General features: G+C 50.3%; 1 protein-coding gene across 1 annotated transcript in view; it reads right to left on the reverse strand.

Annotated features, from left to right (window-relative positions):
* Positions 1 to 13,310, reverse strand: part of klf15 (Kruppel like factor 15) — a 28,452-nt gene extending 15,142 nt beyond the window's left edge. The window contains exons 1-2 of the mRNA XM_070895634.1: positions 13,242 to 13,310; positions 5,902 to 7,039 (exon numbers count right to left, since the gene is read on the reverse strand). Coding sequence (XP_070751735.1) covers positions 5,902 to 6,929 — 1,028 coding nt within the window. The 5' untranslated portion in view covers positions 6,930 to 7,039; positions 13,242 to 13,310. The remainder of the gene's footprint in view (positions 1 to 5,901; positions 7,040 to 13,241) is intronic.
* Between the last annotated feature and the right edge of the window lie 204 nt (positions 13,311 to 13,514).

A 13,514-nucleotide genomic window follows, 5' to 3' on the forward strand; every position in this document is an offset into this window, starting at 1 on the left:
GTGGAGGGCTAACAAGGAATGGTAACACACATTAAATAGTAGAACACTTAGAAGTGTAGAGGAACAGAGGGACCTTGGAGTGTATGTCCACAGATCCCTGAAGGTAGCAGGACAGGTAGATAAGGCGTGAATTGGCTAGAATAGACTGGCAAATATACTTAAAGGGTTGACAGTGGATAGGTAATGGCAAACTTTAAAGATCACATGAATGAACTTCAACAAGTGTACATCCCTGTCTGGAGTAAAAATAAAACGGGGAAGGTGGCTCAACCGTGGCTAACAGGGGAAATTAAGGATAGTGTTAAATCCAAGGAAGAGGCATATAAATTGGCCAGAAAAAGCAGCAAACCTGAGGACTGGGAGAAATTTAGAATTCAGCAGAGGAGGACAAAGGGTTTAATTAGGAGGGGGAAAATAGAGTATGAGAGTAAGCTTGCCGGGAACTTAAAAACTGACTGCAAAAGCTTCTATAGATAAATGAAGAGAAAAAGATTAGTGAAGACAAACGTAGGTCCTTTGCAGTCAGATTCAGGTGAATGTATAATGGGGAACAAAGAAATGGCAGACCAATCTGACAAATACTTTGGTTCTGTCTTCATGAAGGAAGACACAAATAACCTTCCGGAAGTACTAGGGGACCGAGGGTCTAGTGAGAAGGAGGAACTGAAGGATATCCTTATTAGGTTGGAAATAGTGTTAGGGAAATTGATGGGATTAAAGGCCAATATGTCCCCGGGGCCTGATAGTCTGCATCCCAGAGTACTTAAGGAAGTGGCCATAGAAATAGTGGATGCATTGGTGATCATTTTCCAACAATCTATCGACTCTGGATCAGTTCCTATGGACTGGTGGGTAGCTAATGTAACACCACTTTTTAAAAAAAGGGAGAGAGAAAACGGGTAATTATAGACTGGTTAGCCTGACAACAGTAGTGGGGAAAATGTTAGAATCAATTATTAAAGATAAAATAGCAGCGCATTTCAAAAGCAGTGACAGGATCGCTCCAAGTCAGCATGGATTTGTGAAAAGGAAATCATGCTCGACAAATCTTCTGGAATTTTTTGAGGATGTTTCCAGTAGAGTGGACAAGGGAGAACCAGTTGATGTGGTGTATTTGGACTTTCAGAAGGCTTTCGACAAGGTCCCACACAAGAGATTAATGTGCAAAGTTAAAGCACATGAGATTGGGGGTAGTGTGCTGACGTGGATTGAGAACTGGTTGGCAGACAGGAAGCAAAGAGTAGGAGTAAATGGGTACTTTTAAGAATGGCAGGTAGTGACTAGTGGGGTACCGCAAGGTTCTGTGCTGGGGCCCCAGCTGTTTACATTGTACATTAATGATTTAGACGAGGGGATTAAATGTAGTATCGCCAAATTTGTGGATGACACTAAGTTGGGTGGCAGTGTAAGCTGCGAGGAGGATGCTATGAGGCTGCAGAGTGACTTGGATAGGTTAGGTGAGTGGGAAAATGCATGGCAGATGAATGGGAAAATGCATGGCAGATGAAGTATAATGTGGATAAATGTGAGGTTATTCACTTTGGGGGCAAAAACACGAAGGCAGATTATCTGAATGGCGGCAGATTAGGAAAAGAGGAGGTGCAACGAGGCCTGGGTGTCATGGTTCATCAGTCATTGAAAGTTGGCATGCAGGTACATCAGGCAGTGAAGGCGGCAAATGGTATGTTAGCCTTCATAGCTAGGGGATGAGAGTATAGGAGCAGGGAAGTCTTACTGCAACTGTACAGAGCCTTGGTGAGGCCTCACTTGGAATATTGTGTTCAGTTTTGGTCTCCTAATCTCAGGAAGGACGTTCATGCTATTGAGGGAGTGCAGCGAAGGTTCACCAGACTGATTCCCGGGATGGCTGGACTGACATATGAGGAGAGACTGGATCAACTGGGCCTTTATACACTGGAGTTTAGAAGGATGAGAGGGTATCTCATAGAAACATACAAGATTCTGACGGGACTGGACAGGTTAGATGCAGGAAAAATGTTCCCGATGTTGGGGAAGTCCAGAACCAGGGGACACAGTCTAAGGATAAGGGGTAGGCCATTTAGGACTGAGATGAGGAGAGTTGTTAACCTGTGGAATTCCCTGCTGCAGAGAGTTGTTGATGCCAGTTCATTCGGTATATTCAAGAGGGAGTTAGATATGGCTCTTATGGCTAAAGGGATCAAGGGGTATGGAGAGAAAGCAGGAAAGGGGTACTGAGGGAATGATCAGCCATGATCTTATTGAATGGTGGTGCAAACTCGAAGGGCCGAATGGCCTACTCCTGCACCTATTTTCTATGCTTCTATGTTAAGAAGGCATACGGAATACTTGTATTCTATGCCTCGGGTAATAAAGGCAAGAGCAAGGATGTTATGCTTGAACTGTAGAAAACACTAATTAGGCAACAGCTAGAGTACTGGGTGCAGTTCTGATCACCACATTACAGGAAAGATGTGATTGCACTAGAGAGAGTACAGAGGAGATTTATGAGGATGTTGCCTGGACTGGAGAATTTTAGCCATGAGGAAAGAATGGATAGGCTGGGGATGCTTTCATTGGAACAGAGGAGGCTGAGGGGAGATTTAATTATGATGAGCCTGGATAGAGTGTTTAGGAAAAATCTATTTCCCTTAGCAGAGGGGTCACCAGAGGGCATAGATTTAAAGTAATTGGTAGAAGGATTAGAGGGAAGTTGAGGAGAAATGTCTTCACCCAGAGGGTGGTGGGGTCTGGAACTCACTGCCTGAAAGGGAGGTACAGGCAGAAACCCTCACATTTAAAAAATACTTGGATGTGCACTTGAAGTGCACAGAGCTACGAACTGAGAGCTGGAAAGTGGGATTAGGCTGGATAGCTCTTTGGCGGCCTCACTCTGTGCTGTAAACTTCTATGATTCTAAGATAGAAATTCATTGATTGGATCAATTGCTCACTCACTCTCACCATTTCTGTACTGGTGACAGACAATTCAGCTCCAATCACAATCGAACCAATCAGTACTTTGAACCAGTCCAAGGATAGTGACCCTCCCTGCTCACGGTCAGTCAATATTGTACATTCTGAAAGTCTCCCTCAGGTAGGGAAGGGTCAACATTTCCCCTGGGGCTACATGTAGCAAAATCACAACGGGAGGAGAATAAATGTGCCAATCGTTTCACTACCAACATTGACTTGTGCACAAACTGAGGGAGGGCCGCACTGTCGGAGGGGCAGTGCTGAGGGAGGGCCGCACTGTCGGAGGGGCAGTGCTGAGGGAGGGCCGCACTGTCGGAGGGGCAGTGCTGAGGGAGGGCCGCACTGTCGGAGGGGCAGTGCTGAGGGAGGGCCGCACTGTCGGAGGGGCAGTGCTGAGGGAGGGCCGCGTTGTCGGAGGGGCAGTGCTGAGGGAGGGCCGCGTTGTCGGAGGGGCAGTGCTGAGGGAGGGCCGCGCTGTCGGAGGGGCAGTGCTGAGGGAGGGCCGCGCTGTCGGAGGGGCAGTGCTGAGGGAGGGCCGCGCTGTCGGAAGGGCAGTGCTGAAGGAGGGCCGCACTGTCGGAGGGGCAGTGTTGAGGGAGGGCCGCACTGTCGGAGGGGCAGTGCTGAGGGAGGGCCGCACTGTCGGAGGGGCAGTGCTGAGGGAGGGCCGCACTGTCGGAGGGGCAGTGCTGAGGGAGGGCCGCACTGTCGGAGGGGCAGTGCTGAGGGAGGGCCGCACTGTCGGAGGGGCAGTGCTGAGGGAGGGCCGCACTGTCGGAGGGGCAGTGCTGAGGGAGGGCCGCACTGTCGGAGGGGCAGTGCTGAGGGAGGGCCGCACTGTCGGAGGGGCAGTGCTGAGGGAGGGCCGCACTGTCGGAGGGGCAGTGCTGAGGGAGGGCCGCACTGTCGGAGGGGCAGTGCTGAGGGAGGGCCGCACTGTCGGAGGGGCAGTGCTGAGGGAGGGCCGCACTGTCGGAGGGGCAGTGCTGAGGCCCCGTCTACCCTCTCAGGTGGACGTAACAGGTCCCATGGCACTATTTCTCCCGGTGTCTTGGGCCAATATTTATCCCTTAATCAACATCACTAAAAACAGATGATCGGGTCATTTATCTCATTGCTGTTTGTGGGAGCATACTGTGCGCAAATTCATTCCCACGTTTCCCACATTACAGCAGTGAATACACTCCAAAAAGTACTTCATTGGCCGTAAAGTGCTTTGGGACATCCTGGGGTGGGGAAAGGCGCTATAGAAATGCAAGTCTTTTGCTCTTTCTTTCACTGCTAGTGGAGAACCTTGTACTGACCTGCTAAACCCATTATAGGGAGACAATATATTCCAGCAACAAGGCACGGGAACTCACGCCAAAACATGGATTGAGCTTTCTCGAGTGTACTGAGTGTTGTATCTCCTTTTCCCATTCATCAACCTGCATTTATATAGTGCCTTTAATGTAGTAAAACGTCCCAAGGCGCTTCACAGGAGCATCATCTGACAAAATGTGACACCGAGCCACACAAGGAGACATTAGGTGACCAAAAGCTTGGTCAAAGAGGTCGATTTTAATGAGCATTTTAATGGAGGTGGAGAGGGTTAGGGAGGGAAATTCCAGAGTTTAGGGGTCAGGCAGCTGAAGGCACGGCCGCCAATGGTGGGGCGAAAGTAATCGGGGATGCAGAAGACACTAGAATTGGAGGAGCCTAGAGATCTCTGAGGGTTCCAAAGGTACACTCTCCCCTATCACGGACTCTACCCAACCATTGAATCTCCTCATGAACACTCTCCCTATTGTGGAGGCTATTCACTGATCCTCGAGCGGTAATCAATTAAAACCATCGAATGTTAATCCATCTTTCCATCTCCACTGTTCCTCCCTGGCCTGCTCCCCACCCCAGGAGCCTCATGTCCCATGGAGCATTTCAACACCACAGGAGACTTCAGAGGCCTTCTAGGCCGCACTGTGGACCAACTACTGAATTCCAAATAAAGAGAGAACTGTGTCATAAAATGGAGAAATATCAAGTGGCCTCAATCTGGAATATGTTCCACGAATTGCTTCTTAAAAAAAAAGACTTGCAAACAGTTCTAATCGCATTTACCTGCCCTGTTCCCATCTCCCTTCCTCCCCCTCTCCAATCCAATCTTCAACGTTCACACAGTTTGTGCCTCAACCACTGACCCTGGCAGTGAACCTCACAGCCTCACTGCTGTGTGAAGAGGTTTCTCCTTCCCTCTGCTCTAAAACTCTCACATTTAATCTTGTGTCTGTGGCCCCTCGTTCCTGGCCCCTCGTTCCTGACCCCTCGACCACTGGGAACAGTCTGCTTGTGTCCCAACATTTCATCATATCACCCTGTGATCTGCAGTCTAACAAATAAAGACCCAAACTATTGAAGTCTTTCTTTGTATTTGTAATTTCTCGCACTGTGCAGCATTCTAGTGAACCCGGAGTGACACTTGTCCATTTCTCACTGCCCTCAGCCTCTGATTTTCTGCCAGTTAGTGAAAATCACCAGCTGGGGATGTGCAATTTTCCCAACACTTGTACCCGGTGTGTGTTGGGAGGGCCAAAGTGCAAAATATCCCTCTATAAAAAGAAAGAACTTGCATTTATGTAGCACCTGTCACCACCTCAGGACATCCCAAAGCGCTTTACAGCCAATGGAGTGTTGTTGTGGTGCAGTCACTGTTCCAATGTAGGAAACGCGGCAGCCAATCTGCGCACAGCAAGCTCCCACAGACAGCAATGAGATAAACGACCAGGTAATCGGTTTGTGATGTTGGTTGAGAAATGAATGTTGGCCCTAAGACACCGGGGAGAACTCCCCTTTCCTCCCCTCCCATTCTTCCTCGGAATAGTGGCCGAAGGATCTTTAACGTCCACCTCGGTTTAACATCTCACCCCTTTGGACCTAAACCCGGCGATTACAAGAGAATTCTCAAACTGACCTCCAGCCACATCCTGGCCACGTGCAGGCGAAGGGCTTTTCCCCAGTGTGTCTCCTCAGGTGAGCTTTCAGGTGGCTGCTCTTGGTGTACATCTTGGCACAGCCTGGAAATGTGCACTTGTGCATCTTCATCAGTTCCGCCGGGCTCCCCTTCTGGAACCTCTGGCCCTGGCCCAGGACCAGCCCGCCTTGGCCCTGGGAACTATCGGCGGGCCCGACCACAGGTTTGGCCGCGATGGGGACCGGCGCGATTCGGACGAACTGGCGCGAGCAGCTCAGGCTGGACGACTGCACCAACTGGGGCACGAGGGTGAAGGTCTGCCCCTGAATGTTGACCACCAGCTGCGCGATCTTCAGGTCTGCCGGAGGCTGTAGGCCAGTCACACTGCCGTCCTCCTGCTTCACCTCGACCGGTTGCAGCTGAAAAATAAGCGGGACACCTCCTTCCACCTTCAAAGCCTCTTCCGCGCTCCTCGCACTTCTTGTTTTGCCAGTCGGTTCAGACTTTGGTTGCACGGGGCCTGTTTTTATTTGGTCTTTCTCCTGCGCAAGGCTGGTTGACCTCCGTTCCCCATGGGTCAATTCTTCAGCCTCGCTTTTGGGCTCACCTTTCCACTCCATGTCCATGTTCTCCTCGAGGAATTCCTCAATTTCTTCCAGCGTGGGCTGGAACAACCCCAAGTCCTCCACCTCCGGCCCAAAATCGGGAAATTCCACAGCCTCCTCCTTGACGACTGAGCGGCGATCCTTCCTGCCCCAGCACGGAGTTGGGAAACTCCCGATGGAAGCCTGGGAAAGCAGGAAATCAATGATGCTCTCCCCACTCGAGGTGCTCTTGTAGCTGGAACTTAGCACCAAGGAGTCAGGGCTGGAGCAGGAGCGGGAGCTGGAACAGTCGCTATCGTCCTCGGAGAGGGGCGACGCCAGCATCTGATAGCCCCTGCTGTCCATCACCATGTCTCGCAGGTAGCCCACCGGGGGGCTCATTGACACGAAGCTTTCTCCAGTAGCACGCAGATGGTCCACCATCGCAGTTTGTTCTTCAACTGGTTTGAAGACTGACGAGGGCCAATGGGCGACTACCTCAGATCTCCTGCGATCTGGCTCCAAATCTACAGTACGCCAAGTCGACACGGCACCTAATAAAACACAAACGGACATTCATATTTACAGTTACAAAATACACAGTGCAGTCACCTCTGAAATACGCTAACGTTTTCAAATTGTTAATGTTCATTAAGGTGAGTGATCTCTGCACTGGGAAATGGGACACTTTCAATTTGACACCAGTGTCCCATCAAACACTCCCAGGGCAGGTACAGCACGGGTTAGATACAGAATAAAGCTCCCTCTACATTGTCCCATTAAACACTCCCAGAGCAGGTACAGCACGGGTTAGATACAGAGTAAAGCTCCCTCTTCACTGTCCCATTAAACATTCCCAGGGCAGGTACAGCACGGGTTAGATACAGAGTAAAGCTCCCTCTACACTGTCCCATCAAACACTCCCAGGGCAGGTACAGCACGGGTTAGATACAGAGTAAAGCTCCCTCTACACTGTCCCATTAAACACTCCCAGGGCAGGTACAGCACGGGTTAGATACAGAGTAAAGCTCCCTCTACACTGTCCCATCAAACAGTCCCAGGGCAGGTACAGCACGGGTTAGATACAGAGTAAAGCTCCCTCTACACTGTCCCATCAAACAGTCCCAGGGCAGGTAGCTGTTTAACTGAAGTGCTTTGAGTGCTTGAACAGTTGCACAGATCTATAATCTGTCTGGATTTGATCTGGTCTGCATCAGCTGACTGAGAGAGGAGAATTTTCCATTCAGTTTGACAGCACCATAAATAAAAGCAGCAGGCCATGGTTCAGCGGCAGTTGATAAATGACGGCACAGATGCAGCCCACCTTCAAAACTCACGAGTGACAAAATCATGCGAGCAGAGTCAACTTGATCCGCAGTTATTTTTCCTATCATACCATTTCTCGTGGTATATATTGTTCATTCCATATTTTTGGCCTCCCACATTCTACCCTACGTAAACTGGAGGTGATCCAAAACTCGGCTGCCCGGGTCCCAAGTCCCGATCACCCATCACCCCCTGTGCTCGCTGACCTACATTGGCTCCCGGTTAAGCAACACCTCGATTTTTAAAATCCCTCCATGGCCCTTGCCCCTCCATATCTCTAATCTCTCTCTCTCTCTCTCTCTCTCTCTCTCTTCCCCACCCGCCCCCATGTCTGCGCTCCTCTAATTCTGCCCTCCTGAGCATCCCTGATTTGTAATCGTTCCACCATTGGTGGCCGTGCCTTCAGCTGCCTGGGCCACAAGCTCTGGAATTCCCTCCATAAACCTCTCCGCCTCTCTATCTTTCCTCCTTTAAGACCTTCCTTAAAACCTGCCTCTTTGACCAAGCTTTTGGTCACCTGTCCTAATATCTCCTTACGTGGCTCGGTGTCAAATTTTATTTGCTAACACTCCTGGGATGTATTACTACATTAAAAGGCGCTATATAAATACAAGTTGTTGTTGTTGTTGTACAATCTCCCCAGCTCTTCTCACTGTTTCATTGTGTTGCAATTCAGGAAATCCTTCCTTCTCCAAGCTCTCTGGCTAAGCTGAATCAGTGACCGCCAGTAGCATATTTGGCCACGAAGGGAATCACAGGCCAAGCACAAACCTACCCTCACCCAACATTCACACATGTACCACGCAGAAAGGGTCACAGGAACAAGAGGAGCCCATTCAGCCCCTCGAGCCTGTTACACAGGAACAGGAAGAAGTCATTCAGCCCCTCGAGCCGGTTCCGCCATTCAATTAGATTACGGCTGATCTGCATCTTAACTCTGTCCACCCACCTTGGTTCCATAATACTTACCCAACAAAAATCGAGCAATCTCAGTTGGGGAATTTTCAATTGCCAGCCCCCCATCCCTCTCCCAACTTCAACAGCTTTTTGGGGGAGGGAGTTCCAGATTGATGGATCTGCAGGAGCCCTTGCTGGTTGTTGCCAAGTGGTGAACCCTAAGTGGGCTAACCTGGCACAGACTGGGGATCTGAGCCGTTCTGGGTTGCTCCGTTACTCGCTGGGCGGCACATTTTCTTAGAGGCATCAGAAGAGCTACAAATTTATTTAATCAGAAATATAGGAAACTCACATGGGGACTGGAAGGTGTTCCAAGTCAATCAAATAAGAAACAAAGACTCCGAACCACCTTAATCCAACTGACTGTGAATTACTTTGGCGTGCAGTGACTGTTGTTATGTAGGCTATTCTTCGCACAGCAAAATCCCAATAACAGCAGCGAGATAAATGGCTAGTTAGAGAGGAATTTAGACCAGAGTATTGGGAGAACCACCCTGCTCTTCAAATAACACTGTGGGATCTTTATCAACCACCTGAACAGGCAGACAGGGCTTCTGTTTAACATTACATCCAAAGGGCCGCCCCTCCGACAGTGCGGCGCTCCCTCAGTACTGCCCCTCCGACAGTGCGGCACTCCCTCAGTACTGCCCCTCCGACAGTGCGGCACTCCCTCAGTACTGCCCCTCCGACAGTGCGGCACTCCCTCAGTACTGCCCCTCCGACAATGCGGCACTCCCTCAGTACTGCCCCTCCGACAGTGCGGCGCTCCCTCAGTACTGCCCCTCCGACAGTGCGGCGCTCCCTCAGTACTGCCCCTCCGACAGTGCGGCGCTCCATCAGTACTGCCCCTCCGACAGTGCGGCGCTCCCTCAGTACTGCCCCTCCGACAGTGCGGCTCTCCCTCAGTACTGCCCCTCCGACAGTGCGGCACTCCCTCAGTACTGCCCCTCCGACAGTGCGGCACTCCCTCAGTACTGCCCCTCCGACAGTGCGGCACTCCCTCAGTACTGCCCCTCCGACAGTGCGGCACTCCCTCAGTACTGCCCCTCCGACAGTGCGGCGCTCCCTCAGTACTGCCCTCCAACAGTGCAGCGCTCCCTCAGTACGGCGCTCCCTCAGTACTGCCCCTCCGACAGTGCGGCGCTCCCTCAGTACTGCCCCTCCGACAGTGCGGCGCTCCCTCAGTACTGCCCCTCCGACAGTGCGGACTAGGTGCACAAGCCCTGGACAGGGTCACAAACCCAAGACTTTCTGAGCCAGAAACAAAGATAGCTCCGACAAGTATAGACTAAGACGGTGAAATATTCGATAGGATCGCGAGTTCAAAATTACATGGGGTTTTGATATAGATAAGGAGAAACTGTTTCCACAGGTGGGAGGATCAGTAACCAGAGGACACAGATTTAAAATAATCAGCAAAAAAGCCATGGGAGAAGATGAGGAGAATTTTTTTTTACGCAGTGAGTTGTTGTGATCTGGAACGCGCTGTCTGAAAGGGCGGTGGGAGCAGATTCAATAGTAACTTTCAAAAGGGAATTTGATCAATATTTAAAACGGAAAAATTTGCAGGGCTGTGGGGAAAGAGATTTGCAAATAGCGGGCACAGGCACAGTGGGCCGAATGGCCTTCTGTGCTGTGAGATTCTCTGACCTGATGATTGCTGTGATTCTGGCCAGGGGATGGTGGAAAGGAATAAAGCGTGTGGAGGATCGCAGGTCAGAGTTAAATAGTGGACAGCCGAAGCTTTGGTGATTGGAGAGTTTTCATCTCGAACTATCCCTCAGGAGATTAAATGGGTGGATGAAGTCCATGATAGGGGAGAGTGTACATGGGCTGTGGGTGGAGTGGAGCTGAGGAACATTCACTTGTTTACAGACACATGGTTATCTGCGGAACCCAGAGATTGAACACACAAAGAATCAAAGTTTAGGAATTACACGCTCCATTTACAAACAACACTGGAAACATATTCAGATCTGGATAGTGAATCAGGAGCATAAATGCTCACATCACCCGCCCCCCTACTCCCCTCGTGAAGTTGCTGACTCTTGTTCCGCGAGAACTAGGCCTCCTCTTTACTCACGTTTCTCATATTTTCACGTGTCTCACCTTGAGTATCAGCAGGCTATTCACCTGCAGGTGGCATCACATATGTCCTCATCCAACATGCACACATTTGGTGTTCCAGCCGGGATTGACTGGCCTCAACTGACTGAGATAAGTGGGAGCAGCACAATCTAACCCGGCGGTCTGCTGGGTCAGTCCCACAGCCAATGTTTGGTTGGGGTTGGGGGGGGGGGGGGGGGGGGTGGAGAACTTTCATGTCACTGATCTCAACCCCACCTTCCATAGTTTAGCCAGTGCACAGGCATTGGGTGGGCTCGACGTGTCATGGGATCGCTAACCCGAGTCCAACACGGGGTAGGATTCCATCGAGTGTACAGCACAGAAACAGGCCATTCGACCCAACGGCTCCGTGCCAGGGTTTATGCTCCACACCAGCCTCCTCCCACCGATTTCATCTCATCCTTTCAACTTGAAGGGATCTTTAAAGGTAGATAATGAAAGGGTTCGATAGGGTAGATGAAGGAAAGATGTTTCCCGTTGTGGGAGAGACCAGAACTAGAGGCCATCAATATAAGGCAGTCACTAATAAATCCAACAGGGAATTCAGGAGAAACTTCTTTACCCAGAGAGTGGTGAGAATGTGGAACTCGCTGCCACAGGGAGGGGTTGAGGCGAATAGCAGAGATGGATTTAAGGGGAAACTGGATAAACACATGAGGGGGAAAGGAATAGAAGGATATGGTGGTGGGGGGGGCGGAGATGATGAGGGGTGGGAGGAGACTGGTGTGGAGCATAAACACCGGCACAGACCTGATGGGCCGAAAGGCCTGTTTCCGAGATGTGGATCCGATGTAACTTGATATATATCCTTCTATTCCTTTCCCCCTCGTGCTTATCGAGCTTCCCCTTAAATGTATCTTTATTATTCGCCTTAGTTACTGTCAGCCAGGGCTCATTGGGTAGCACCCTCACCTCTGAGTCAGAAGGTTATATGTTCAAGTCCCACTCCAGGCTGACACACTCAGTGCAGTACTGAGCCCCGCCACACTGTCGGAGGGGCCGTGCTGAGGGGGCGCTGCACTTTTGGAGGTGGCGTCGTTCAGGCAAGTCTTTAAATGAGGCCCTGTCTGCCCTGTCAGGTGGACGTAAATTATCCCCGGTGTCCAGGTGCCAATACTTATCCCTCAATCAACATCACAAAAACAGATTTTCTGGCCATTATCACATTGCTGTTTGTGGGATCTTGCTGTGCACAAATTGGCTGCTGCGTTTCCTACATTACAACCGTGACCGCACTTCAAAAAGTACTTCATTGGCTGTAAAGCGCTTTGGGACGTCCTGAGGTCGTGAAAGGCGCTATAGAAATGCAAGTTCTTTCATTTATCGTGTGGTAGCGAGTTCCACATTCTCGCCACTCTCCGGGCAAAGACATTTCTCCTGAACTCCCCATAGGATGCATCAGTGATTGCCTTATATTGATGGCCCCTAGTTCTGGTCTCCCCCCAAGTGGAAACATTGTTTAACATGAAATGCACGCGGGCGAGAAAACATAAATCAGTTCACAACCCCATCCCATTGAAACCTTGACAACTTCTCCGCCTGTACTTCGACTCCACAACCTCTGCTTCCAATACCAGATGTTAAAACTATTTGTAATAACTGCGTGGAGAGATTGTGACGCCTGATTTAAACGTGGGAGGGGTTCACAGGAATTCTGGTATTTGCAGTGAGGGCAAAGGATTGCTTATAAAATGCCACATTTTCCCCCCAAAATTAAATACAAGATTTTTGTTTAAAGAAATGGGACCAATACTTTGAGGTGTTCGGTTAGTCTCAAGCTATAATCCTAGTCAATATTTGTACAGTCGCATGGGACAGGCAGTAAACGGGGCTCAGACTCCTGGAGCTGCACAGATTGGATGATCTCTCCTCTCAATCCACTCTCTCTCTCTCCCCTCTCTCTCTCTCTCTCTCCCCCCTTTCTATCACCTCTCTCTCCCTCCCCTTTTCCTTCTCCCACCCCCTCCCATTCTCCTTCCTCCCCTTTCCCTCTCCCCTAAACAGGCCCCAGTTCCCTTTGACCGACAGTAACCCTCCGGCAGCAGCATGTCAATATTTGGCTGCGCTCCTAGAGTCGGAGTGCCTGAAAACCCCGTCTCCTTTGCGCACATCACACTCGTCCAATTCACCAGCGAACCCGAGAGGGAAGAGAAAATTGAAAAAATACCAAGTTTGCAAATTGCAGAAGACCAGACCACCCCCCCAGGGACACTGGATCCAGTCGGCACTCTGGCCCGGGACACTGACAGGGTGATCTTACCCCAACTCTGCACAAATTCCACTCACAACTTAAACCAACTTGTTGAACTTTGTAAAAAGTTTTATTAAATGCATCGACTGACCTACCTGCCAGAGGAGAAATGCGCCCTTGAAGCCGGCTGTAATGGCAGGCTGTGTGTCTCCTTGCTGGGAGAGTGTTCAATCCAGCGCTCACATGACATGAGGGATCTGTGTGTGAATAACATGCAGAGGGACGGGAGTAAGAAGGCTCGTCCTCTTCTCTGTCTCCCATTGGCTCAACACTCCAAGGGGGCGGTCCCCAGAACCACTCAAAACATTTTTACAAAATATTTATTTTGCATAAAAATAAATATATTGGGCCGCTTCCACGAGGCTTGT

Source organism: Pristiophorus japonicus, chromosome 12 (genome assembly GCF_044704955.1).
Source record: "Pristiophorus japonicus isolate sPriJap1 chromosome 12, sPriJap1.hap1, whole genome shotgun sequence".
Taxonomy (NCBI): domain Eukaryota; kingdom Metazoa; phylum Chordata; class Chondrichthyes; family Pristiophoridae; genus Pristiophorus; species Pristiophorus japonicus.